This window comes from Delphinapterus leucas, chromosome 20, assembly GCF_059928025.1.
Source record: "Delphinapterus leucas isolate spDelLeu-1000000601 "Yukka" chromosome 20, BTC_Dleu_Yukka2, whole genome shotgun sequence".
NCBI lineage: Eukaryota > Metazoa > Chordata > Mammalia > Artiodactyla > Monodontidae > Delphinapterus > Delphinapterus leucas.
The window spans coordinates 59,359,635-59,386,823 of NC_143148.1; the positions used below are offsets into that span (position 1 = coordinate 59,359,635).

Sequence of the window (27,189 nt, forward strand, 5' to 3'; positions counted from 1 at the left end):
TGAAAAAGCAGTGGTAATCCCAGCAATACCAGTAAGCAGGAATAACATTTCTGGGAACTGCCTATAGTTTGGGAATTTTTTTCCTACGAGTACCCACAAACGCACTTTTATGCTCTATAAATACAGCCAAATTCATACTATGTTTTTCATATATAACAGTCCCTATATTATACACGATACATAACTAACATCAATTACATATAAAATATACATCACGTGTAATTAATATATATTTTTCCAGGAGTGTGCCCTCGAGCCTGTGACGGCCCTAGGGACCCCTGAACACCTGCTGTTACTTGGGGGAACACGGCCAGAGCAGTAGCTAGAGCCTCGCCGGGAGCAGCCGACCGCGGCATCTGAACTACAAGTCCCACCATTCCATGCGCGGGCGCAGTCGGGCGACCGGAGGGCGGAGGGACCACAAGTACCGGCAGGCTTGGCGCAGTCACAGGAACCACGAGTCCCAGAATGCACTGCTCGAAGCTCGCGCAGGGCCCTCCGGGATATGTAGTCGTCGGGGAGCTAATTCCTATTCATTAGGCCTCAAAGAAAATGCAAATTCCTCCAACGGTCCAGCGATGCGACTTCTCAGGGGCTAGCGAGGAGCCCGAGCGCGCGACGGGGAAGAAAGAAGCCTAGGGGCCTAAACTGTGGCGCGGGAGCACGACGCGTGCGCACGCCCGGCGGTCACCAGCGCCAGCGAAGGGCGCGCGAGAGGCCCCGAGCGGCAGGCCCCTCCCCTGCGCCCCGCCCCCCGGCCGGCGCGCCCGCCCAGGGAGCCTGCGCAGACGGTGCAAGGCAGAGGGCCGCAGGGAGGGACTCGCAGCGCCTGCGCAGAGCGGCGGCTTCTCTCGCGAGGACGGACGCCATTATCGCATCTCCTCGACAAACACCACGAGAATTCCGCAGCCCACACGGTAATTGCAGCTCCCGCAGCCGGTCGCGTCTCCGCCTCCCCCTTCCCGCGGGGCGAGAGCGAGAGCGAGAGCGAGATCTCCCCTCCTCCCTCCTCCCTGCGCCCTCCTCCGGCCGCCGCGCCCGCGCCGCCGCCCCCGCCCCCCCGACGCGGGGACCGGCCCCAACGGCCCGCCGCCCTGCGCGTCCCCGCGTCAGCCCTGTCAGCCGCCGGTCCGCCGCACCTCAGCGCCCGGCTCCGGCCGCCCCTCCCCCCGCCCCGCCGCCCCCGCCGGCGCGGGCCTCTCCTCCGGGACCTGCCCCTCACGAGCGGCGTCCGGCCGCGGGGCGGGCGGGGCGGGGTCGCGCTGCTGCTGCGGTGCAGCCTCTCCGAGAGGTCCCGGGAAGCCGGAGGCTGCGGGCGCGGGGACCGCGGCTGCGGAGCGGAAGTGCGGGAGGCGGCAGGTTCACCCGGGGCGGGCCCGAGTGAGGGGGACGTCCGTGGGGACCGCTAGTCGGTGCTCGGAACGCCTGAACCACCTGTAACGTTAACTCCGTGGATTCAGCTCCAGTTCTCCTTTGTCTGGCAATTAAAATAAGCGTGTGTTCTTGGGACGTGGGATTCTGTCACCACTGGCGTTAATTTGTAGCAAACGGCTGTCATGTGCGGGTCCTGTGCTGCGGCCGGGCCTGCCGAGCGTTTGCAGCGTTTCTCAGCACAGCGGTCCAGTCAGGTGGACGGGGAGGTGACTGAGGCTCACGGAGGGTAAGGGACTTGTCCGGGACACACAGCCAGGTTTGAACGCGATCTGTCTCAAGTCCATGTTCTTAAAAAGCTGCACACATACTTGATGTCTTAATAAAGAATTGTACCCAATAAAATGTCAGTGGAAAACTTAACATGAGAAGCAGAGCCCCCTGCCCCACTTCTCAGTTCCACTCCTCAAATTCTTTGGTATCTTTTTGTTGTTTCTCGGGGAAGTTCTCCATAGCTCTAAATAATAAGCTGGCATCGTATTGGTCTTATGCATTCTTGCCTTGCTGTTACGACAGGATGAGTTAGCTTTTCGTGTCTTATCTCACCTCTTCTGTCCCTGTCGAGCGCATATGGCTTCACAGCCAGCTAATACATTTCCCCTCTCTACAGCCTTTTCTGTTTTTCCTATTGTTTGTGATGGCCTTTCTTTTTCTTTGCACTTTCTGTTCCCATTGATTCTTTACCTCGTTTTAAATTCTCAAGGATGGTGCTGGATCTCTCCAACCTTCCCCTTCCCCCGCCCGCTGTCCTTTTTCTAGTGTGGACTGATAACTCTTTAGACCAGCCCGGGTATCATCCTGATGGTTTCTTTTACTGTACATCTGTGTTTGTTCAGGCCTCACGTTTTAATCTTGGCTTTTCTTTATTTCAATGAAAACTTTCTGCCAAGGAGCCTTATTCCTTCTGGGTAACTCGTGAGGATCCTCTTTGGTGTTCAGCCATTTCTAGAATGCCCCGAAAATGTCGAGTCCCACCATGAACGCTCTTTGACTTTGGGGACGTGTCCTTCAGCTCTGCAATTGGAAATTCTCTTGTATCGCTTGAGAATTTCGTCTGGTCTGCTTTTACTCTCCTGTTTAAGGAGTTCCTGTTAGTTTGATGATGGACATCTTGGATTAACTCCCTGAATCTCCCGTCTTTATCCTCTTCCTGTGTCGTTTCATTCTTGTTTCTGGGATAGGGCTTCCATTTATCTTCCAGTCCTATTTAAAATTTTTTTATTTCTACAGAGTTTTAATTTCTGAGGACTGACTTGTTCTTTTTTCGTAATAACGTATCGTCTGGTGAATGCGTTATGTCCTTGGCTTTGAGGATATACTATTAAGGATTTGTTCAGTTCTCTTGTTCTCTGATTTCTTGTTTCCTCTAGTGTCACTTGTTGTTTTCTTCTTTTTAAAAAGATTGGCTTCTTACTTTGTGTGGCAAGTACTCTTCAAATATTGGTAATTATTGTTGTCTAAGGCAGGAGGAAGCAGGCAGTGAAATCTGAGTCTGTGGGGCTGATTTTTTTTTTTTTTGGCCGCATTTGCGCGGCCTGAGGGGTCTTAGTTCCCCGACCAGGGACTGAACCCCGGGCCCACTGTAGTAAAAGCGTGGGGTCCTAACCACTGGAACGCCAGGGAAGTTCCCTGTGGGGCTGATTTTGAAAATGTGCGGGTTTCCCTTCAGGTGTTTGGGAACTTTTTATTGTGCTGGAACCTCAAATGCCAGAAGACATGTTCTATGGGCCTTTCAGCGTAAGGAAGACCCCTTTGATTTGGGGCTGCTCCATTTGGTGTAGGGAGGGCCGTAGTGCAGCTCTTCTGTATAGGGATCTGACTTCTGTGGGCAGCCACAGCCCTCGCCCTCGACCGAGGATCCTGGGTATGGGGTCCTCGCCTTCCACAGGCTTAGAGCCGTCCTTCGGTTGTATCCACTCCTGTGTGCTGCAGATTGCTATTTCCTTTTCCCCCCATTAAATCCTCTTGGTCGCCAGAAATTTGCAAAATCTCTTGCCTGTTGTCTTATATTCTTTCTTGTGGGTTTATTATAAGATCTTAAAAGTCATTTTAATGGGATGAGCAGAGCTCACCTGTGGGGCCAGTCGCTTTCTGTGAGTAGGTAGTCCGGAGTCTGTTCTCATTGCTGTGCTCTCCTGCCTCCCGGTGGCCTTGGTGATGGTTGCCCACCAGCAGTGGGATGGATGGCCAGATCACGGTCCCCATGGCCGCCGCTGCGTTGCAGTTGTGGGCGGGTGGTGTGCGCTCCTGCCGGCCGTTCTGGCTCCGCAGCCTTGCAGGGTGCCAGGCTCGTCTGGGGAAGGCCAAGCACAGACAGCGTTAGAGCAGAGATTGTGATTTTAGACTCTGCAGTGAGCTTCTCTCTGTGTCACTGGGCCGAAGTTTAAGGATTGCCTCTAGGTAAGAAGTGATTACAGTGCTCTAAGTGTAATCTGGATGCATTTACTTGATTGTCTTCTGAAAGTTGTGAGCAGTGAAATACATCAGTTGTGTTTTCCAGGGCCTTGCTAGTGGAGTGGTCCACAGCAAGGACCACAGGATAACCATCACTGGGCTTTTGAGAGAAAAGCAGACTCTCAGGCCCTGTCCAACATACGGTATCAGAATCTGGAGCTTTGTAAACTTTTCCTTTTTAAAAAAATTTTTTTATTTTTTATTTGTTTATTTTTGGCTGCGTTGGGTCTTCGTTGCTGCGCGCGGGCTTTCTCTAGTTGTGGTTAGTGGGGGGCTGGTCTTCGTTGCAGCGCGCGGGCTTCTTATTGTGGTGGCTTCTCTTGTGGCAGATCACGGGCTCTAGGCGCACGGGCTTCAGTAGTTGTGGTGCGCAGGCTCAGTAGTTGTGGCGCACGGGCTCAGTAGTTGTGGCGCATGGGCTTAGTTGCTCCGTGGCATGTGGGATTTTCCCGGACCAGGGATCGAACCTGTGTCCCCTGCATTGGCAGGTGGATTCTTAACCACTGCGCCACCAGGGAGGTCCCAGTAAACTTTTCCTTTTGAAGGAACTTTAGACTTACAGAAAAATAGCAAAAATAGTTTAGAGAGCTTCCCTATGCCTATCACCCACTTCCTTTAATGCTGACATCTTAGATTATCAAATATTCTTATAAAAATCAGAAAATTAACATCGTCACAGTACTGTTAATTGAACTGCAGACTTTGCTGAACTTCATCAGTTTTCCACTAACGTCTTTTTTCTGTTTCAGGAGCTAATCCAGGATCCCTCTCTGCATTTAGTTGTCACGTCTCCTTAAGCCTCTTCCAATCTGTAATATTTACACAGCCCCAAAGTATCTCTCCCAAGATGTTTATAAATTACAAGGGAAAAATAGTAACTTCACAGTGGAAAAACCTGGCAGATAGCATCTCAGCATCACCAGTAATAAGACATAATGATATCATGTTTCTTGATATGCACTGAGACAGAAATGCATACCCAGAGTCTAACCATGACGAAACCCAAGTTGAGGCACATGTGCCAAAATCTTGACTAGTGCACCTCAGAAGTACCCCAGGTGTTGAAAGATAGGAAAAGATTCAGAATTTGCACTTTAAAGGACTCCCAAGTGTAGCATATGCACTTTGCTGAAGAAATACTTCCTGTGTTAGATGGTTGTCAAGGAGAAAAGAGATAAAGAACCACAAGCCTTGTTTGGTGGATTGGTAAATGGGTATCCCTGGCACAGGGTCTAGGGGAGTTTGCCTAAATGGCTTATTGGTAACACCACTTACAGCTTACGAGCCTTAGTTTTTCCTTATGACCTTCATCTACGCTATAAATTCTGAAAACTTTAGCTGTACAGTTAAGTATACATATTACATGACAATGCCAGACTGACTTTAAAATGTCCATGTAACTTTACCACTTTAGCTATTTAAATCTGGAAAAAACAAGCACTTTCTCATTTTGAAGAAAAGACTTCTGGGGGAAAATACGTATTAAAGCTCTCAACGAGAATGTCTTAGAAAAAGCTGTAAAAAGTTCTCCCTTTAGGAGAGGGAGATAAAGGTCGTTACTGTGCTCTCTGACTTCACATATGTGATGGTCATGAAAACAGTTGCATAATGAATTGTTCACTGCAATTGCCCTGAACCATTCTGAAATGTTTATTTTTGGCAAATTTGAGAGCCGCTGGGGGGGCGGGGTGGGGGGCGGCATCACATGGTTGAAATTTGCTCTTAAAAAGTTACACTTGTTTTGTTCCAGGATAGTACCTGGAGCTCATTTAAGTCCTCAGAAGAGTAGAATCCTAGCATCATCCCTCCCTTTCAGAGTAGTTTTAAAACTACTTAACCCTTAGGTTTCTCACTTTTGTGTAGGTTGTGAAACCAGTTAAAAGCGAGAGCTTTAGCTAATGATCTCATTTTATGCCATCTGCCTTGCCTTTGACTCTGTCTGTCCACTATCCGGGGCTGTGCCCGGCCTGCCTCCTGGGAAGAGAGGGGGCCCTCTTCAGTTCTAGAGGGCAGGGAGCAGGGGGATCACTCCTGACGCCTTTTCACCCTCCCAGTGCACGCCCTCATCATAATGCTGCAGACTAAGTCTAAGAGGAAGCTGAGCTTGGGATGACCACCCAGAGCCTGCCATTGCTTGAAACCTGTGGGTATTCTTGAATGAAAACACGATGGAAACCTTAACTTCCTAAGCCACTAGCTGAGAGTACACCCGAAGCATTGTGGAAGTCACGTGGAATTGATTCCTATTTTGAATTAAATTCTCTGCATCTTTCACATCTACCCATAGCCAAGAACTGTCTGATTTGATTAAATGTTTTGGATCGTCTGCCTCTGTGGTGGGGTGGACAGTAAGATTTGCTTTGTCTTTATAAGGACCCTCGTGCTGGGGAGGGGGGATGGTGGTGGTGATGACTGGTGACCCATAGGGTTGGATTGCTGACAATGCATAAGTGATGGAGGAATAAAATCCACCAGAAAAGGCCAGAGAAGGTGAAGAGATGAGAATAGGTTTTATTACATCACTGAAAAGGTAGATAGGTGGGATGGAGGGTCTGTGGAAGCCGACTACCCTTTCCTTGCCCTGAGTCCTTCTGTGTTAGCATTTAGAGTAAATGAGTGCAGGTAATGCTCTGAAGGAGAAAGTGAGTTGGCAGGAAGGGCCCAGGTAGGGATGGGGCGGGCGGAGTGGTGTCAGGAAGCCGGCACTGCGCTGGGCGGCTTTGGGCAGAGCCCTGTACTGACAAACCTTTTGTAATAAAGATTTACCTTCTGTGCTGCAAAGAATGCTGCTTCTGGTCTCTAGTGATTTTTCCTTTTTCTTCAAGGTGGAAAGTCATCAAATGACTTGAAGCAAAGTTAAACCTTTCTAAAGTAGCAATGGGTTTGGATAAAGCTGGCAGTGAAAACTTGATGCGTGTGCTGCTGGCATTTCCTTGTAGGTGTGAACTGTGTCCCTTGAGTGTGGTGACAGCCCCCGGGCACCTGGATCTTCCTGGGTGGGGGGGGGGGGGATGACTCAGGCTGCGGTTCCAGCTGTCACCACCAAGAGTGGCCCTGCACTTGCGTTGGCAGGTGGATGGCAGGATGGGACCTGTCCTGTGAACTGGTGGGCTGGAGCCAGGGGTGGGTCTCTGGAGCAGAGTGCTGCGTTAAGCTGCCTTTTATGCTGGGAGCTTCCCTGGAGATGCCAAGTCATTCACTCCACCCATGATTTTGACTGAATCTGACAAAGAATGCTGGGCATCCTGTTTACCAGTGAAGAATTGCTGCAACTGTCAGTGGGCAAACATAGTTTGCAGTCAACTGGCTTTCTAGTTTTGAAATTAAACATTTTGTGGATTTTTCAGATTTGCAGGATTCAACTAATTTCACGTTTTTTGTGAAGCGACGGTTTAATATTTATTACATTATCTTACATCTGTATAACTTAAATTTGCATAATTCAGGTTTGTATAAAATGCAGTCCTACTGTGTTGGGAGAAAGAAAGCTGAAGGGGTGCAGTAAGATGAAAGCAAACGTGTACTGCCTGGGGTTCCCTCTGTGCGTAGCTGTTAATAAAACACTCAGGGCTTCCCTGGTCAGAATCTGCCTGCCAATGCAGGGGACACGGGTTCGAGCCCTTGTCTGGGAGGATCCCACATGCCGCGGAGCAACTAAGCCCGTGCACCACAACTACTGAGCCTGCGTGCCACAACTACTGAAGCCCACGCACCTAGAGCCTGTGCTCCACGACAAGAGAAGCCACCGCAATGAGAAGCCCGCGCACCACAACGAAGAGTAGCCCCCGCTCACCATAACTAGAGAAAGCCCGTGCGCAGCAACGAAGACCCAACACAGCCAAAACAAACAAAAAACACTCAATTCAGCTTGCTTCCCGAGTTTTCCAGGGATCATTCAAGAGCTCAGGAAGCCTGCTTTGCCTCTTTGGGATTTCTGTGGATCCACTATGATCTGAAGCAGAAATCGCTCTTTCCGGCCAACAGGAGGTGGAGCCGGCAGAGCCAGCCCATCCTGGAGCGCCTCTCAGGAGGCCACCATCACTGCTCTTCAACAAAATTTCCTGCCTCTTTTTCCCCTGTCTCAGTCTCCAGGCAGTTTCTAGAGTCTGGAGATGCCACTGATGTGGTTAAACGCTCGGCTGCAGGGCAGAAGTGAACAAACTTTGTGTCAAGAGCCATATGAGTAGACATTTTTGGCTTTGGGGGTCTGTCCCAACCACTCGACTCTGCCCTTGGAGAGGCCGGAATAGACGTGGCTGTTTTCCAATAAAACTTACCTCCAAAACCTACCGCTGGCTGGACCTGCCCCTCAGACCGTAGTGTGTGGCTCGAGGCTGCAAGTGCTCATGCAAGCTGGGGAAAGAAGTCAAGCAGGGGAATTGGGCGAGAGTGAGCCGGTGGCGAGGCGCCCCCGCTGGGCCCCTTTCCCGCAGGCCGCTCCACCGCCAGCGGCTGCGCTCCTCTGCTGACTCAGGGAGCCTGGGGTCGTCAGCAGGGTGTATTTTGGGGAAATCTGCACGAAGTATAATCGGCGTCAACGAAGCACCTTCAGATGAGAACGCGTCTGTCCGTCCTCACTGCCGTTCTTTGGAAGAATAGCCTCAGCATCTCTTCATAGGAATTGGATTTGGGTTTTTTCAGGCTTCGAAGTTGCAAGAATAGTACAAAGAATTATGGTGTAGGCTTGTCCTAGAGTCTCAGATGCTAATATTTTATATTTGCTAAATCCTTTCTCTTCTCTGCAGCTCTCTGTGTTTGTGTGTGTGTATATTTTTCTATTTTTTTTCCTGAACAGTTTAAACTATGAAGTCCCTTTAACCTTAAACACTTAAATGGCTGTTTCCTATTAACAAGGACCTTCTCTTATATAACCACAGTACAATTTTCAAAATTAGGAATCTCTCATTGATGCGGCTGTGTTATCTAAGCATCAGATCTAGTTCAGATTTTATTAATTATCCCAATAACGTCCATTTTTAGCAAAAGAAAAAAGGACTCCTTTATTAACATTGGATGTATTTTTCCCTAAGAACATTTGCCCTTACCGACATTATCATAAATTGGCACCATACTCCTTACAAATTACAAGTTTAGTGACATCAAAAGTCTGCGTATTTATTGTTGACAGCAAGCACTTTGCATAATCATTTCCTTCTGCTATTCTGTTGGGGAGAGGGATGGGAAAGACTGACAGTAGAGGTAAGAGGCAGAATGCCGGGCTGTTTTTAAAGTCTGCCCAGATCATTGGCTGCACGTGTGGATGCGGTGGGATTATGATGTGCTAGAGCTGTGGATGAGAAATGAGTATGACCTTACATGGTGTCATTTGTTAAGTTTATAAAAGTTCTTTAAGGTCGCTCTCCAGTCTACATAGTCCTGTTGGGCTGGGGAAGGGTTATTTTCTAAGGGCTTCTGCTGTTCAGTGCTGGACCCATCTATTTACAAAAGTACAGTTGACCCTTAAACAGTGTGGGGGGTAGGGGCACCAACCCTGCACGTAGTGGCAGATCTGAATAGAACTTGTAGTCAGCCCTCCGAATCCATGGTTCTGCATCTTCGGTTCAACCAGCTGCGGCTTGTGCAGTACCGAAATGTTTACTGTTGAAAAACATCTGCATATCGGTGGACCTGTGCAGCTCAAAGCAGTGTTGTGGCTGCTTGGCTTTGGGGCAGACTTGGCAGTGTCTGCTCTGCGTGCAGGGCAGCCACGCACGGCTTCCCTCCCGCGGTGGTGTGGGGCGCACATCTGAGCATGTGTGAGACCCTTGGCACACGGCGTTCTTGGTACTTGGACCTCCTTGCCCATTTGCAGCCTGAAGTTCAGAGTCCTCGTCACGTTTCAGACCAGCTTCCTGGGGTTCTGGAGCAGTAAGAGGGAGGCATTCTGGTCTGATTAAGGCATTTGACTACGCATGTGGCTTTGAAAAGGTTAAAGTATCTTTATAAATACATGCTTTACATGGACATTTTAATGGCATGAACTTTTCATCAGTCTTAGATCAGGCCCAGTAATTTTTGGGTTCTAAGTGCAGTTTCTATAGGAAGTTGTTTTCCATGACTAAGTTTTTTTGTTTTTTTAAAATTAATTAATTTCTTTATTTTTGGCTGCGTTGGGTCTTCGTTGCTGTGCGCCGGCGTTCTCTAGTTGTGGTGAGCAGAGGCTACTCTTCGTTGCGGTGCGTGGGCTTCTCACTGCGGTGGCTTCTCTTGTTGCAGAGCATGGGCTCTAGGAGCGCGGGCTTCAGTAGTTGTGGCACGCAGGCTCAGTAGTTGTGGCTCGTGGGCTCTGGAGCGCAGGCTCAGTAGTTGTGGTGCACGTGCTTAGTTGCTCCGCGGCATGTGGGATCTTCCCGGACCAGGGCTTGAACCTGTGTCCCCTGCATTGGCAGGTGGTTTCTTAACCACTGCACCACCAGGGAAGTCCCCATGACTGAGTTTTAATTACACATTGAGAATTATGATCTTGAGTAAAATGGAGACTGTGAACTTGGCTCCTTGGCCCCCGAGGTGACAGTGGCGTGGGCTGTGTCTGCCATCTCCGAGCCATGCCAGCGCCGTGCATGGGTCAGCCAGCATCTGCGACTCGTCCTTGGCGGGCTCCTTACACTTTTGTCCGTTTTCTGCTGTGGATCAGATTACTTCGTTCTCCTTGGTTATGGGCCCTGCCTCTGAGGGGCTGTGTTTGCCTGATGTCAGTTGTGTTTCAGAAACCTCTGCAGTGGTCCCTGCATCTGTCACCTGTCCTCGTTACTTGTTTTAATGACTGCTCAAGCTGGGTGTTCATCGTCTTTTTTTATGTTCCTGGCTAGGATTACAGCTTTCCTTAACATCTTGCCACATGGTCGTTAGTATTATTTGGTTTCTGTGCAATTTCGAGGTGGGAAATGGTTAGGACACTGGCCTCCTTACCCTGGACGGCTGACCGCCCTCCTCTCCAAGCCTTGCAGCTCATGGGAATAAACAGGAAGGGCAGATGAGTGATAAACTGATTTCAGTTTCTGGAGGGAGCTGAAGGATGGATGGATGCACAGCCCTGCTCTCAGGGGAGGCAAAGGGAACATGTGGTGATGGATGACAGTGGGGTTAGTTAGCCCGACGCAAAGTGCGTTACCGAGTGACCGGGCCCTGCCCCCCATGCCTACCCCTACCGCCACCCCACCTGCTCTCCGGTCTCATGTTGCCTTAATAAATATTTATGGTGAGGCGATGGGCCTGTCTCTGTAAAACGGGGATGCACCTACATCCAAGGTTGTGAAGACTCAGGGAAATAATGCAAAGATGTGTTTGGGATCCATTGAATGGCAGCTCCTGTAATTACTGTTATTATCACCAATCTCACCCGCCAGGCCCTGTATCTTTTTATGCTTTACCAGTTTGTATGGGGCAGGTTTAACTGATAGAAATTTGCATGGAGTCAGAGTTTTGTCTGTGATAAACTTCCGTCACAGAATCTTAGAATTTGAGAACCGGACAGGAGCTTAGAGGTGATTTAAATAGTACAACTTGCTAGTTAAAAGCTTGGGCATGGGGGCTTCCCTGGTGGCGCAGTGGTTGAGAGTCCGCCTGCCAATGCAGGAGACACGGGTTCGTGCCCCGGTCCGGGAAGATCCCACATGCCGCAGAGCGGCTGGGCATGTGAGCCATGGCCGCTGAGCCTGGGCTTCTGGAGCCACAACAGTGAGAGGCCTGCGTACCGCAAAAAAAACAAAAAACAAACAAACAAAAAAAAAGCTTGGGCATGGTTGTAAAGTATACACTTGTTAGAAACGCACGGACCCTTGATAAATGTGTGTTTCTACCGTGAGGAATCCTCCAGTGTGAACTCCACACAGCTGGCCCAGCGGCCGCCCTTGACAGTCATCAGGCTTAAGACAGCCTCTTGTTCTCTCCGGGGAGGTGACTTTTCTCCTGCACTTCTCAGAAAGTAAATTGTGGTAGATTCTGTTGCTATATAGTGTTGTAAGTTTGGCAGACTATTTGTTATTCAGTGATATTTTATGGACAATTTTAAATTCTATCAGATGCTTTTAGACAGTTTGCAATGTTGAGTTTGAATTCTTATAATTTTAGGGCCAATATTTCTTATTGGGGCACATGTAAGTGGGAAAATGACTTTAAAAATTTTACATTTCACCCTGAATTCAGCGTGATGTGTTGTGGCTCTTTGCGACATAACTTTCTTCTGTAGAGGTAAAAACATTGACCTGTCATCTAATCTGTCCTCACGTCTCTGGATGTTTTCCACGTTAACTGTAAAAGCACAGCAACAAGTGAAGCGAAGTGTAGGAGGGAGCATTGCCTGTAGCCTCCAGATGTTTCATGTTTTACTTTTCGTTTTTTTAACGGGAAGGTGATTACAACCAAGATCTCTTCTGTCCCGTAGCTGAAGGGTTGAAGGAGCTGCCAGGCCAGGGACAAGTTCAGTAAAATCTGTGCTTACGGGGCACGTGAACCTCAAGGTCGTTTCTTTATTCACTTGCCCAGGATTTACGGGTCGCTCCCATGTGCCCAGCAGGGTGTTTGTGACGTGATGATCCAGCGCGCAGAGCAGAGGTTTTTACATTAGAGTGAGGCTGTCAGTCACTGGACAAGCTGTGACAGCCCCCGAGCAGCCCCAGCCAGTGTGCAGACAGCTGGGTGCGGCTGTGTTCCAATAAAACTTTATTTGTGAACGCTGATGTTTGAGTTTAATGTAATTTCATGTCAGGACATACTGTTCTTCTTTTGATTTGGTTCATGGGCTGTACAGGTGGAGGGTTGGAATTGGTCCACGGGGCCAACCCTTGGTCTAGTGAGTGAGTGAATAAAATGAGGTCATATCTAGGTAGGCAGGAGCCGGATTGGGAGAGGCCTGAAATGCGGGTAGAGTTTAGATGTGATGCCAAGCCGGGCGCTGTGACGACAACCCTTTGGGAGGGATGAGCCTGGAACTCATCTGCAGGTTGGATGGGAGGGGATTGGCTTCCCGCCTCACCGTGTGTGGCTTTGGGAGGGATGAAGGGACAGATCCGTGGATTCCACCTTAGGGTGGGTTACAGAGAGATGACACCTAATCGCCAGGGACCAGAGGCAGGGACAGGGAAGCCGGTTCACGGGTTCAAGGAAGCGGAGCCCAGCGGCACAGGTGTAGTGGGAGAGGAGTTGGGTGGGAAGGAGCAGGTGGGCAGGGCCCCCGGGCCTGGTGATGGTCGGATACTGGGGGTGACAGCAGAGAGAGTTAAAAGAGGAGTTGCAGGGTTTTTTCTGGGGGGCTTGGTGGGATCTCCTTGAGCGGTGCTCTCGGGAAAGTGTAGGGATGGGGGCAGAGTTCAGCTTTGGAAGTGCGGGAGCGGATTTTATTGTCAAATGGCCATAGTGTGGTTTGACATACTGGACCAGGGAAATCACTGGTGAGGGGTCCGGGCGGCAGTGGAGATTTGGGGGCATGGGTGTCACTCCCTGTAAGGGCCTGCCGTGTGCCCCCAGGATATGTGCTTCTGGGCTCTGGTTCCCGGAAGGGGCTCCGGGTGCCGCGGCGTGTGGCTCAGACCTGGTGCTGCTGGAGGGCCCAGCGTAGGTGGGGCCAGGGGTGAACCCCGGGGAGGAGGAGGACCCCAGGGTGCTCTGAGCGACGAGAAGTGCTGAGCAGGGAGGCCGGTGGGAGTCGTTCACAGGGCTCTTGTCCAGTCCGACGGTGAGTTTGGAAACCAGTGTTTTGTTTGGGGGCCTGAAGGGTGTGGGAAGGGATCCTGTTTGCGGACGGGCGTGGGCGAGAGTTCCAGAATGTGCTATAGGAGTTTGGCTCTGGAGGGACGTGATGGCAGCTGGCGGGCGGCAGAGTGGATTGGAGGGTTTTATTATTTTTGCTTTTTCTAAAACAGTTATTTTGCAGTCGCCTGAGATTTGCAGGTACGTTGCAGAGGTGGTACAGGCTGTTTTTCCACCATTACGTCGTACATGGCCGTGGCTGGGACGGTGTCCGCCTCCAGGGCGCTGGCTCTCCGAGCTCACCTGAGCTTGTTGACTGAATCCGTGATCCTGGCTGTCTCCTCGCTGGAATCTAGGGGGCACTTCCTAGAGGGGCCCGGTGGACACACAGGCGTACACCCTGCATCTAGGTGCACGACGGGGCGACGTTTTGGCACGTTGCGTTGTTCCTGTTTTTTCCTGCGTTTGATAGTAAGTTGCAGAGGTCACCTCATTTCACCCCTCAGTGCTTGAGCACTCGTGTCCTGGGAGCAAGGACATTGTTTTACATAACTGCACCTACAAACAGGAACAGTGATTCCGAGTCACTGAAGATACGGTCCATACTCAAGTTTCCCCTGAGATTCTTTGTGGCTGCCTCTCCCTGTCCCGCCCCTGGACCTCCCTACGCTGGCAGGTCTCCGCAGCCTCTGCCAGTTTGTTTCATGCCGTGGACTTTTCAAGAGTCTGGCCAGTAGACCGGCATCTCTGACCCCTTCGTTCGTCCTCCGATTGCTCAGCTCTCCGCCGGTTCTGGGCAGCGTGCCCCGATCCTCCCGGCCGGGTAGCTGCTGCAGCCCCCCACTGGTGTCCTCCCTCAGCCCTGGCGGGCAGTCGATCCCCAGGATACCCCCAGTGTCACTGCTCCGACTTACTGCCTTAGTGTCTTGTGGGCAGGGCTAGCTCTGCTCCCTTCAGCGTGTGTCTAGCACAGAGCCCGGGGGTTGTTTTTTGAAGAATGTATGGATAAATGCAATAAGATCATTGATATTAATTGTATACGTAGTCCATAGACACTCATTAAGGCTTGTCACAGAACTAAGAAATAAGGTTAAGGTGTTTAAGCCTACAGTCCCCGTACATTATTATAGTCCTGCATCTTTGGCAGATTTAGTATTTTATGTTATCAGAAAAATACTTCACAGTGTAAGCAATTTAGGAGCTACCAGAGAAGAATTAAAATATGGGCATTATCTATGTAGAAACTGAAACTTTTATTGCGAGATATATGCAGGCCTCTGCACTGTATTTACATTTATCATTGGCAGTTGGTAAATCAAGTAAAAGTTGCTTTTAATTGCTTTTGTGGTTTCCATTTTATAGCAGACATTATCTGAAATTCATTTTAATGTGTATGTGGTTCTTATGCTTTCTTTCTAGAGATATAATTCCTGAAGGCAGTGGTTGTCATTGTGGTCCACAGACCCCAGGGATGTCCTTGAGACATTCCCAGTGGGTATTTGAGGTCAAAATAGTTTTCATGACTGTCAAGAGGTCATTTGCCTCTTTTTGCCTGTTAACATTTGGACCGAGTCCCCGAGCTACCATTGTTGCTGGATTCCTTACTGCCGTGCAATTCAGAAAAGCCATTCTCACCTAAGAAGGTCCTTGATGCAGCAGTAAAAATCATTCATTTTGTTAAATCTCAGCCCTGAGCACCCCTTTTTCATACTCTGTGTAACGAAACAGGAAGTGTGTGGAAAGCACTTCTGCGTTTTGGAGTTGGGAGGTTGCCTGGAAGATGGGCCTTTCTGCAGTTACCTGGGTTGCTAGCTGAACTGGCCGCTTTTTTTCATGGACCACCATAACGGAATAATTGACACGTTACCAGTGTTTCTTACTAAACGGACAGAGTTAGCCTGTCACTGCAAGGAAAGCAGCTAACACTATTGCCAGTGGTAAAATTTGTACTTCCAAGTAGAATTGGAATTTCAGAAAGCTTGTATCTGCCACTGTGAACCTGGCAGCTTCCTAATACTTCAAGACTTTTCTTTTTCTTTTTTTTTTTTTTTTTTTTGCGGTACGCAGGCCTCTCACTGTTGTGGCCTCTTCCGTTGCGGAGCACAGGCTCCGGACCATGGGCCCAGCCACTCCTGGGCACCCGTGTCTCCCGCATCGGCAGGCGGACCTCCAACCACTGCGCCACCAGGGAAGCCCCTCTTTTTCTTTTTTTAAAATTAATTAATTAATTTACTTTTTTGGCTGCGCCGCACGGCATGCGGGATCCTAGTTCCCTGAGCGCGGCTCGAACCCGTGCCCCCACAGTGGAAGCGCTGAGTCTTAACTACTGTACTGCCAGGGACGTCCCCAGGACCTTTCTGATGAGATCAGTGCTGACGTTAAGGAATGTGTTGCTTTAGATAATCTGTAATTAACAACATTCGGAAGGTCTGCATAACTCACTGAACCAGTATTTTTCCAAGTGACCAAATCAGCCCCGGGTAAATGTCCATTTAAAGACAGATTTTAAAGTGATAAAGTAACAAAAAGTTCAGCAGTACAGTTTTAGATTCCACATTGCAGCTCACGTTTGGGGAGAAATAAAGCCCTTGTTGAGGTTTGGTGTTGTATTACAGAGGAATATCCGCAGTTATCTTGAACGGGCTGTTCAGACGCACTGCCCTCTTTTTCATGCAGTAATAGATATGAGAACCCAGTTGTTTTCCAGTAAGTCTGACATTAAAGAGATTTGTCAAAATGCAAAACTGTGTCTCTTCTTGCTGAGATTTTACTGCTGTTGTTTTGGAAACTCTAGTAGTTATTCTTAAAAAATTAATTAACTAATTTGTTTTTATTTTTGGCTGTGTTGGGTCTTCGTTGCTGAAGGCGGGCTTTCTCTCGTTGTAGCGAGCTGGGGCTGCTCTTCCTTGCAGTGTGCGGGCTTCTCATTGTCGTGGCTTCTCTGGTTGTGGAGCACGTGGCATGGGCTTTAGTAGTTGCGGCACGCGGGCTCAGTAGCTGTGGCTAGCAGGCTGTAGAGCAGAGCCTCCATAGTTGTGGCTTGTGGGCTATAGGTGCGCGGGCTTCAGTAGTTGTGGCTCACGGGCTCTAGAGCGCAGGTTCAGTAGTTGTGGTGCATGGGCTTAGTGACTCCACGGCACGTGGGATCTTCCCGGGCCAGGGATCGAACCTGTGTCCCCTCCACTGGCAGGCAGATTCTTAACCACTGTGCCACCAGGGAAGCCCCTCTAGTAGTTATTTTTGGTAAAAAAAAAGTTTTGTATGTTAATATGTAATATATGGATTTTTGTAATTTTTGAATGAATAAAGTATTCCCACATTTTCTGTTCTAATATCAGAGATGGTGATATTGATAGATACATGTCCACGAGTACAAGCTCACTAACTTTCAGATGGGGAAGGGGGTCCTGAGACCAGTGTGTCTTGAAGTAGGACAGTGGTGCTGTGGGATCAATTTAAATCCGGCCAGTTCCGTTTCCTGCATTGGTGGTTTGTATTTGAGGAGGTTTATATATTTTGGAAAAGGTGAATAGAAGTGGCCAGTTTAATCAAACATGTTAACTTTAGAGGGGAAGGACCTGCCATCTGAGGCTAGTTTGACCTTCTTCTCCTAATTTCAAACTTAAACATTTTTAGGGGGGCTGTTTTGAAGAAGAAACAGTGTGGCCTGGATTTTCTTAAGAATCAGTGCTTTCCGATGATCTAGTACCTGGCTGGTCATTTATAGTCATGTTTCCTCTTTCTTCCCTATTTGTCCCTTGAGTATCCCCCTGCCACGCCACACTGACTTGGGGAAAATCAGTAAGCTGAGTCTTGTTCACATGTCTCAGTTTAATAAAAGTTGATTTCTTTGCTTATTTCATACTGGCTTTTAATTAATTTTATTACTCCATCTATATCCAGATGGATCTGATTGAATGGAATGATCTTTATTTTCTTGGAGGTGCCCTGTTTCTGGAAGTTGAGCTTTTTAACTGGGCACCACTGGGCCGCTTCCTGCTGGTCTTTATGGTGTGTGGACTCGGCCTTGCTGCTCAGGTGGACGTGAAGCTGGTGCCAGAGGCGGGGCGGCGGCTGGGGCACCGTCCCATCCCCATCTGGTGGGACGGGGATGCTGCTGGGCCTGGGTGCTGGCGGTTCCCACTGTCTCCTGTGCGATTGCTCTCCGAGACTTGTCTTCAGGGTCTTCTGTCCCTTGTACTCATCGGGGCCGCTCCTGCGCCTCCGAGGACTGTCTTCAGCCCGTGTATTTGGCATCTGTAAAGGGAGGTCAGCCTGGCATGGCCTACTCCCGAGGCCCCTCCACGGTGAGCTAGGCGTGCCCCCGCTTCCACCCACGACGTCACGGCACCTGGGCCGCGTCTCTTCACACGGCTCGCCTGCAGGGATCTGACGGCTGGGAAGTAGTTCTGGTAGAGCAGAGTCGGAGGTCACACAGTGGCTGTAGTGTGCGCCTCCCAGGGACAGCCTCCTTGCAGACAGGTTCAGTGGGGCGCTTGTTCAAGGGCTGATGGGAGAAGCAGCTCTGTGCAGAGTGTCTGCCCTAAAAACCCCATATGTTGTGACATCCCTAATGAGATGACCCGTGTGATGTCGTTCTGGTGGTGACTGAGAAAATCCCGGGGTGGGCACACGGGGCTTTGCCTGGTTACGTCTGCTGAAGTTCAGTCGTGTGCTCGATTACAGTAGCTTTTCTTTTTTTCCTGTTTCAGTGGCCTTGTGGTTTTATTTTACGGGTGTCTGAAATATTTAAAAATGAGCAAAATTAAAACTGTGCAGTTCGGTGTTCTTTTTTATTTCAACACTTCTTTTTAATAGAGAAAAATAACATATTTACATAGTTCTGTGTTTCTGCTGATGACCAGCTGCTCGTGTCTGTTGCTGAGAACCCCTGAGCAGCTTGTATTTTCACTGTTAAACCTAACATGTCATTTGCATGAAGTTCACAGTTGTAAGCTAAACAGATGTGTGACTTAATTGTGGTACAGTCCTTACTGAAATCAAAACACAGATGTAGAGAACTCTGCCGCCCTTCCTGCACGCTTTGTCAGCAGATGTGCGGCCCTTCATAGTTCTGCCCTGGGGGGTGACTCTCCCTTGGGCTCTCCCACTAGACCCACGGCATGGACGTGCATGGTGTGCCAGGCCCCAAGCCGGGCAGGGAGCAAGATGGTGAGAGTTCCGGCCCAGTGGAGCTCGTCTTCCAGCAGGGGAGACAGATGCTAAACAAGATGGGTGTTTAGCCTGCGTCGTAGGTTAGATATAAGGGCTTTGTGATAAAGCAGGAAAGGGCAGCAGGGACGTGGGTGCTGGTGGTGGGTGTGACGGGTGAGGAGTGGCTGGCCGAGGGGCAGGTGGACTTCGGAGGGTGAGGGCTGAGCTGGTGTGAGCCTGCCCAGCTGGGGCGGCCTCCTTAGACGGCGGACTGAGGAGCCACAAGGGGAGCCTGAGGGGCGCGGAGAGAGGCTGGCTGGTGCTGGGTGCCAGGCACGCACCTTGAATGATTGGGGAACCTTCAATGGGCTTTGAGCAGACAGTGATGCTGAGATGGGCTTTAACATGATCCCGTAGCTTTTAAACACTGGCAGTAATTCTGGGGCAAAGGCAGAGCAGGGAGACCCAGGTGGGGGCCAGTGCGTGGGTCCAGATGTGCAATGACAAGGCCGGAGTGAGGACAGCGGGAGATTCTGCCTGTAGGTCGGATGAGAGAGGAGAACCAAGGCCCAAAGGTTCTGGCCTGAGCACCTGGGGTGGGAAGTCTGGAGGTGTCAGCTGGTTGTGGAGAGGTACGAGTTCAGTTTGGGTTCCTTCACGTTGAGACTAGACACTCAGGGGAAGTGGCCTGGAGGCCGGTTGTCACGTAGATCTGGAGTTCCTGGGAGAGGTCGGAGGTGAAGTGGATAGTGAGCCATCAGCAGATAGATGGTATTTCAGTGTGGATGAGAAGAGGTCCAGCGCTGAGCCGCAGGGAGAGGGGTAGTCTGACCCATGGTTCAGGAGAAGGGGCACTGCAGGGCAGGGCACATCAGGGCGTACCTGCGCGAGTGGTCATGGCTGTGGATGCTCACACGCTGTAGGCTGGGAGGTGGATTTAGGGCAGGATTGAAGAAGGCTCCCTAATTTTTATCCAGATTTGATGTGCTTGGCCTCATCTGTGTACTTACTGCTCTGTTTTAGAAAAACAGTAATAATAAGCGCTATAAATAACATGTACTTATAGAAAGTTCAACAGTCCAGGGGCTTCCCTGGTGGCGCAGTGGTTAAGAACCCACCCGCCAACGCAGGGGACACGGGTTCAAGCCCTGGTCCGGGAAGATCCCACATACCGCGGGGCAACTAAGCCCATGCACCACAACTACTGAGCCTGCACTCTAGAGCCCGCGAACCACAACTACCGAAGCCCGTGTGCCTAGAGCCTGTGCGCCGCAACAAGAGAAGTCATTGCAGTGAGAAGCCCACACACCCCAATGAAGAGTAGCCCTGCTCGCCGCAACTAGAGGAAGCCTGCACACAGCAACGAAGACCCAACGCAGCCAAAAAAAAAAAAGCTCAGCAGTCCAGAAGGATAAAGGATGAAGGTCAGGTTGTTTTATCTGTACCTTTTCCCTCCTGTGTCACCTTGGTTCAGTGTGTATCATTCCAGAGCATCTCGTGTGCATTTGCATACACGGACACGTGACTACACACAGACACGTGACTACACATACATGCAATTTTTCTCTTATACTCCTTTCTGTTAGTATTGTGTTCTGGAGACCTTTCCATTCACATGAATGACTGCGGTGTCTCATGTCATTTACTTTACTAGTTCCCTGCGGCTGAGCACTTGGGTGGTTGATTTGGGTCGGTGGGCTCTTTTTCCGCCGGCACCCTGGAAGATGCTCTCTTCACAGGCTTGTAGTCGTTGCTGTTTAGATACATTATTGAACAGTAATCGCAGTCCAGCTCCTTTACGATATTAAGACTGGACTGTCTCCAGGATTTCTGAGAAATGGCAAATTTCATTTGCCAAACTGGCATCCACATGCATCGTTCTGTTCTAGTTTTCTTGGGCCTGTTGCCCTAATTTTTTCTGTTCATACGTTCACTGTTAGCAGAATTTTAAATGACTCTTTATCCTGGCAGTAGAGTCATTTTGAGTAAACAGCTTGGGTAATTGTGTGGTGTCCTCATTTGGAAGAGGGTAGGATTCAGGATTTTATGGTGAGCTCGGAGTATCTTCTTAAGTCACTCACGGAGCTTCTAGAAATCAGGAAAAGCTTGAGTGGGGCACCTGAGAACTTTCCACCAGCCATTTGTGAGAGACAGGTATTTAACCTGGGACGTGTGGCCCCAGGGCCATCATGAATGGGCTTCAGGGTGAGTCACGGAGGTTAAGCCTGGCTGCATGCAGCAGGTTCCAAAATGTGTTGTTTTTAGAGCAGGTGGTTGGTGATTTTCCTTTGCTATAAAGGAAGTCCGAGGCAGGCAGTCCAGGAGGCCAGCAGCAGGAGGGCAAGAAGGAGGAAAGGTCCAGGAGCTGCCCCGCACTGCGTCTGCGCTCACACCCCATTGGCCAGAGTGGGTCACGTGGCCACGGTGTGCTGCAGCGGCTGTGCTCTCTGGTGGCCCCGTGCCCTGTGAATTCGGATTCTTGTAACACTGAGCATCAGGGAGAGCAGGTACTGGGGTAGGCAGCCAGCAGTCTCTGGTAATTATGAGGCTCTGAAACTTGGCAGGACTGCGTCTGTGCTTTTTTCCTGGAAAAGGATCTGTAAGTTTTTAAAAAGTAGATCCTGAAAGCAGTGTGTGACCTAAAACGTTTTAAATCCATCAATTCAAAGGTGGGTAGGGTGGTATTATCTAACTGAGGGCCACTGCCTTCATGAAGGAGTCCACTGTACCCCTTTAATAATCCTTGCTTTGGTTCTTACTTTGGAAAAAAGACCGAGTTATGGCCCTAGTGGCTTTGGTCTTTGTACCAACCACAGTTAATCTGCTCAGAGGTCACCTTCAGAGGACCCAGGTTTAGAATAACCCCGGTAGGTCCTGCCTGCCTCTGAGTCCTGGGGCTGCGGGTGAGGCTGAACGGGTGCCAGGGCTGAGAGTCGTACTGCATATGAGGGAGGTCGGAGGTGAGGATTTCCTCACGGTGGACGCCTCAATATTTAGTTGTCTGACCATTTTTAAAAAGTATTTTTACTTTTGAAAAGCTGATAAATGTACATGATAAAAAAAAGGCAAATACAATTTCCTTTCATCTTTGTGCCCCAGGGATAGTGTGTGCATGTCTAGCATTTTTTTTTTTTTTTTAAAGTGTGTTGTACACATTCTGCCCCATTTTTGTTCATGTAATACTGCATCTCGGGAGTTGTTCCTCAGAGAGCTCTGACTGGTCCTTCTAGACCAGCAGTCCCCAACCTTTTCGGCACCAGGGACCGGTTTCATGGAAGACAAATTTTTGCACAGATGGTGGGGGGAATGGCTCAGGCGGTAATGTGCGTGATGGGGAGCCATGGGGAGCGGCAGGTGAAGCTTCACTCGCTCGCCCGCCACTTACCTCCTGCTGTGCGGCCCGGTTCCTGACAGGCCACAGACTGGTATCATTCCATGGCCCGGGGGTTGGGGACCCCTGTTCTAGACTGTTGCCTAGCCTCTCATTGTTCAGCTGTGCCAGACTTGTTTTTTTAAAACAGCATTCAGGTTGCATCATCCATTCTTTTGCTGCTAAAAGCAATGCCTTGGTTGTTTTGTTTCTCCGGTGGGTAGATATTTGCACAGACGTGTGACTCTCGGTGCTGGGAGGATTCCTTGGTGGGAAGGTCAGGCCGGGCAGCAGCACTTTGATGCCTGTTGCCTATTGGTCTTCAGAGCTAAGCTCCCATCAGACGTGCACAAGAGCGCCCACGTCCTGACAGGCCTCTAGCACGCCTGTCACACTGAGCGGCTGGTTGAAATTTGCATTGAGAGGTCGTGTCTTCTCGTGTTGAAAAGCTTTGCGACTTTTTTCCCTGTGAATTTACTCTCATTCTTATCCTCCTTTTGATTAGCTTTATTGGTCTTTTTCCTGTTGCTGTGAAAGAAGGAAATTAGCTCTTTGGTGCATGTGTAACAAGTGTTTTCCACTTTGTTTGAATTTTGCCTTAAGAAAAACCTTTTTATTAAATATAGTACAAATAGAGAAAATCATAGTTTTGCCTGTTTGTTGTTGTCATTGAAGTCTCCTTTAATTTATAGGGGCCTTTTTGACGCCCCCCGGCCCCCCCCCGTTTAATGAATTTAAAAATATTTCTCTTTCAGCCCATGGACGTGGTTATCCTTGTTGAGGGTCATTTTTTCCCACCTTTTGCCAGGAGGAGCATCTTTGAGTTGGTTTCTGAGTCCTTTTGGTACAGCCCTGATGTCTTTGATCGCTTCCCTACATCTGGGATGACAAGATGTTATCTTGCATATTCCTTGCCTCAGATGTGGAATTAGCCATTTCTCCAGGAAGCCCTCATCTCTTGGTGAGAGGCGGTATTTCACAGTGTAGGCTGTAGGGAGACACGCTGCTACTGGATTCAGCTCCTGGATTCTGCACACACACCTGAGTTCATATGTCCAATTCCAATACATGCCCGGAGTCAAATCGGCAGCCCCGAGACCTCTTCTGCCCGACCTCTGGATCTGCTTGTCAGGACATCGGGAGTGACAGGATTGGAATATCCTGTAGATCCTCATTTGCGCATGGAAAATTCTCGGAGGGAATTCCAACGCCACCACTCAGTGTGATTGTTAAAATTTGTTTTGTGTGTATTCTCCCAATTTTTCTCCCCATTTCTAAGCAGATAAATTGTATCTCGGTTGTCAGAGCGTAGAGCCGTTGCAAACTGCTTTCTCCTTTAGTCTCGGTTCTCCATGTAAACGTAGACTGCTCACCACTGACCAGTTCATATGTTGTCTCTCCAAGTGACCTTGGTTTTCTGAATCTTGTTTTCCAGCAGTTTCTTCAGGAAGGGTTTCTGGGAGCGCTGTTCTCTGAGTGCTGTATGTTGGCATAAGTTGCTGCCTGTGTACCTGAAGCTCACTTTGTCTGGGTGTAAAGGCTCCCGTTACTTTCCTCTAGTGTCTTGTGTGTGTGAGTCTCTCTTCTTCTGCTGTAGTTGGATAACCTGCCCTGCCCCCCACCATTTTAAGGTGTCCAGTATTTTTGTCTAGATGTCTAAAATAACTTTTCTTTTTTTCTTTAAATAATTTTACTAGAATGTGTCTTGGTATTGGTTGTTCTGCCTGCCCTGCCCCAGGTTTATGGTGTGTCTTTTTCATAAGTAGTTTCAAATGTTTTCTCCTCATTTCTGAAGAGTTTTTTTGGATTTGCTTGTAGTATTCCATTTCATCGCTTTCCTTTGGTTTTCTTTGTAGAGTCCCCTATTAAACATATGTTGCATCCTCTTTGCTTGTCAGCTACTTTTTCTTCAACTTTTATCTTTCATTTCTTTTTTTTAAAATAAATTTATTTATTTTATTTTATTTATTTTTGGCTGCATTGGGTCTTCATTGCTGCATGCGGCCTTTCTCTAGTTGCGGCGAGCAGGGGCTGCTCTTCGTTGCGGTGCGCAGGCTTCTCATTGCGGTGGCTTCTCTTGTTGCGGAGCACGGGCTCTAGGCACGCGGGCTTCAGTAGTTGTGGCTTGCAGGCTCAGTAGTTGTGGCTTGCGGGCTCTAGAGCGCAGGCTCAGTAGTTGTGGTGCGTGGGCTTAGTTGCTCCGCGGCATGTGGGATCTTCCGGGACCAGAGCTCGAACCTGCGTCCTCTGAATTGGCAGGCGGATTCTTAACCACTGTGCCACCAGGGAAGCCCCCATTTTGTTTTTCTTACGGTGTAGTTTATTGTATTTACTTGCTCTTGGATTCCTTCTAGTTTAGCCTTCATTTCCAAAATTATTTTCCTTTTATTTCTAATCTTTTCTGAGTTTCCCCCCCTCATTTCTGAGTTTTTCTAATGCTGGTTTATGGTTAGTGATACCTTATATAATTTCCTTCATGAATATTAGTTTGTTTTGAAATATTAAGATAGAGTTTTCATCTCTTAGGGACATGTCTTTCTAGCATGCTTTAACTGTCCGTAGTGATGCTACTTTGCTCCTATTCACTTTTAAAATATATCACCTTGGCATGAGATTTGACCTCCATATTTTCTTTTGTTAATTTTCTGTGGAATTGATTTTCCTGGATATATGGAAGGAAGGCTAGATTTAGAATCGTTTTTCTAATTTCCGTGTCCTAGAGCTCTATTTTCTGTCGTTTTTAGAAAGTTGTAAAAAACGTGGTAGCTGTTTCCTTGCGCTCTCCTTTCTGTTTTCCTCCCCCCCCTCCCCGTAATTAGACTCTCTTTCTCCCTGTCCTGTACGCTTCGTGTTCTATTCTAGTCATTTCTTTCCAGTGTATTTAGCGCAGGAGGGAGCTTTGGATGACTAGACTTTGAGCGTCCGTGGCCCAGAATGTTGGCCTGTGGCCGTTCCGCAGCTGCCCTGGCGTTTGTCTGCCCCCAGTGGTGCTTACCTCCTGGGTTCAGCCGCTGTTCCCAAGCAGACCCGTTTTTTCCTTCTCGCTGACCCCTGCTTCCTCCTTGCTGCACCCTTGAGGACCTCGTGCTGTCAGTGGTTTGCCCACTGGCTCATGCTTTGGGGCTCTTCAGGAAACACCCGATCTCTCAGCTTGTTACAGACCCTGACCTGGGTTCGCTGTCCTCATTTGAGAGATTAAAAATCTCTGTCACTGCCACCCCTCCCCAGCTGGACTTCTAAAGGGCTCGCCGGCAGTGCCTCTGCGGTCCCCGCCCAGTTGTTTGTCATCGGCGTCTGCTCTGGAAGGGACGTTTGGTGCTTTCGTGCTTTCCTCAGTCTCGCGTGAGGTGTCTAAATGGCGGTACCACACCTCGGCCATTTGATGGATTGCACCTACATGAAGGTGTTGCGTTCATTTTGTGAAGGGAAATTTAAGGCAGGAGCTTGGCTCCTTCTGCAAATGGCTGTCCCTAAGAAATCCTGGCGCTGCTACCGTTTAAGCTGTAGAATTTAAATCTGGCTTTATAGGATTTACGAACATGTGTGGAACCTGCGAATTTAATTTTATGCCTTTGGAACTTAGCCATTTAAAGGAGCTGTCAGTAGACTCCTGATTGAGACTAGGTGATCTGAAACTCTTAATTCAGCTGCCCTGCGTGGGCATGGTGGGAGTGGGCACGTGTGGGGCAGGCGCTGTGCTGTAGAGTTGGGTGCCCACTGTCCGCCCTCAGGGAACGTGCAGTCCAGTTGGGGAAGATAGATTACTTCTTTCATAAATACTTGTTTATAGGTAATTGAAATATAAAGTGTAGAATGATAAAAGTATTATGGTGGCATTGATTCCTGATCTCCTGGCACCCTGTTTGCAAGTACTGCATTTAGACCGCTGTGTTGATGGGTCGTATTTGGAGTGACGTGGCCTCATTTCTGTCTTGGAGAAGGTGTGTCTAGGCCTAATCGGAGTGTTTGAGGATCAGGAAGAAAGGAACGCACTGTGTTGCAGATGTGGTGCCATCTCGGCGGCGGCAGGGTGGTGGCGGACAGGCCCCGGGCTGGGGCAGGGGGCCGGTGCTGGGCTCAGTCCTCCCAGGAGCTGCCGCTCTCTGCCTGCCTGAGGGGAGGGCGCCGCGAGGAGTGGAAATGGGGCGAGGGGACAGCCTTGGCGGAAGGGTCCGTTTGGGTAAAATTCGGGAGGTATGTTTTCAGTGCTCTCTGGGGTGTGGTGTGTCTAGTGGATCTGAGAGCCGGCAGGGGCAGGCGAGGGACAGGACGTGTTCCGTGGGCAAGAAGGGGACCCAGGGACGTCTGGCTTGGGGTGATGCGTTCTAGCTGTCTTAGGAAGGTGACTTAGGAGGCGGTGTGGGAATGGACTGGCGAGGTGGGGACTAGTCTGGTGCTGAAGGACAGAGGCAGCGAGAAATGTTCGGGGGCCATTTCTCAGTTCTCAAAGGACACTAACCTTTTGGTGGTTTGGGGCAAGAAGAACCCTATATTTAAAAAACCCACAGGCTTCTGGTGTCCTCTTGGATACAGAACGTGGCTAGCAGTTTCCAGCATTTCAAGGTCAGGCTCGTTCATCTCCCTCTCCGCTATCCTGGCTTTTATTTTTAGGTGACAGAAACCCCGTGCCTCGTGAGTCTGATTCCTGCCCATTGACCGGCCGCTCTCCTCTCGTCCTGGATGATGTCAGAACAGGACCTGGCGGATGTGGTGCAGATTGCCGTGGAGGAGCTGAGTCCCGACCACCCAGGTACAGAGCGCGGGAAGTAGGGAGCCGGCGCTCCCCCGAGTCTGTAAAAGCCCCAAAGCGCTTCCACAAGTTTCCTCTCCCTTCAGTAAAGCAAGAGAAAAAGCGGTGCGTGCCCTGTATGAAAAACCCGGACCAGAGTGTGTGAGCTCTGTCAGCCCCATGCCCATCCTGGTGGTCCCTCCGCCTCCCCTCGGCCCACCTCTGCACCACACGTGGCTGTCCAGCCTCGGCCTCTCTTCCTGCCCCGCCCCCAGCTCCCCTGACTCCCCTTTAAAGCCCCCTGTGGTCACATCTGGGCCTCTTCCGCTGCTGTGGACAGTCTGCCCTGCACGTGGACACCTGC

At 49.7% G+C, this 27,189-nt stretch overlaps 1 protein-coding gene across 6 annotated transcripts in view; it reads left to right on the forward strand.

The window, feature by feature from the left end:
- The first annotated feature begins 793 nt into the window (after nt 1-793).
- The window catches only part of BANP (BTG3 associated nuclear protein), a 109,630-nt gene continuing 83,234 nt past the window's right edge, over nt 794-27,189 (forward strand). For 2 of the 6 annotated variants that reach the window (XM_089903396.1, XM_089903395.1), the window contains exons 1-2: nt 798-917; nt 26,708-26,846. In XM_089903396.1, coding sequence (XP_089759522.1) covers nt 26,777-26,846 — 70 coding nt within the window. In that variant the 5' untranslated portion in view covers nt 798-917; nt 26,708-26,776. Of the gene's footprint in view, nt 918-18,728; nt 20,151-26,707; nt 26,847-27,189 lie in introns of those variants that run through there. The other 4 variants (XM_089903397.1, XM_022582951.3, XM_022582956.3 and 1 more) reach the window with 4 other exon arrangements.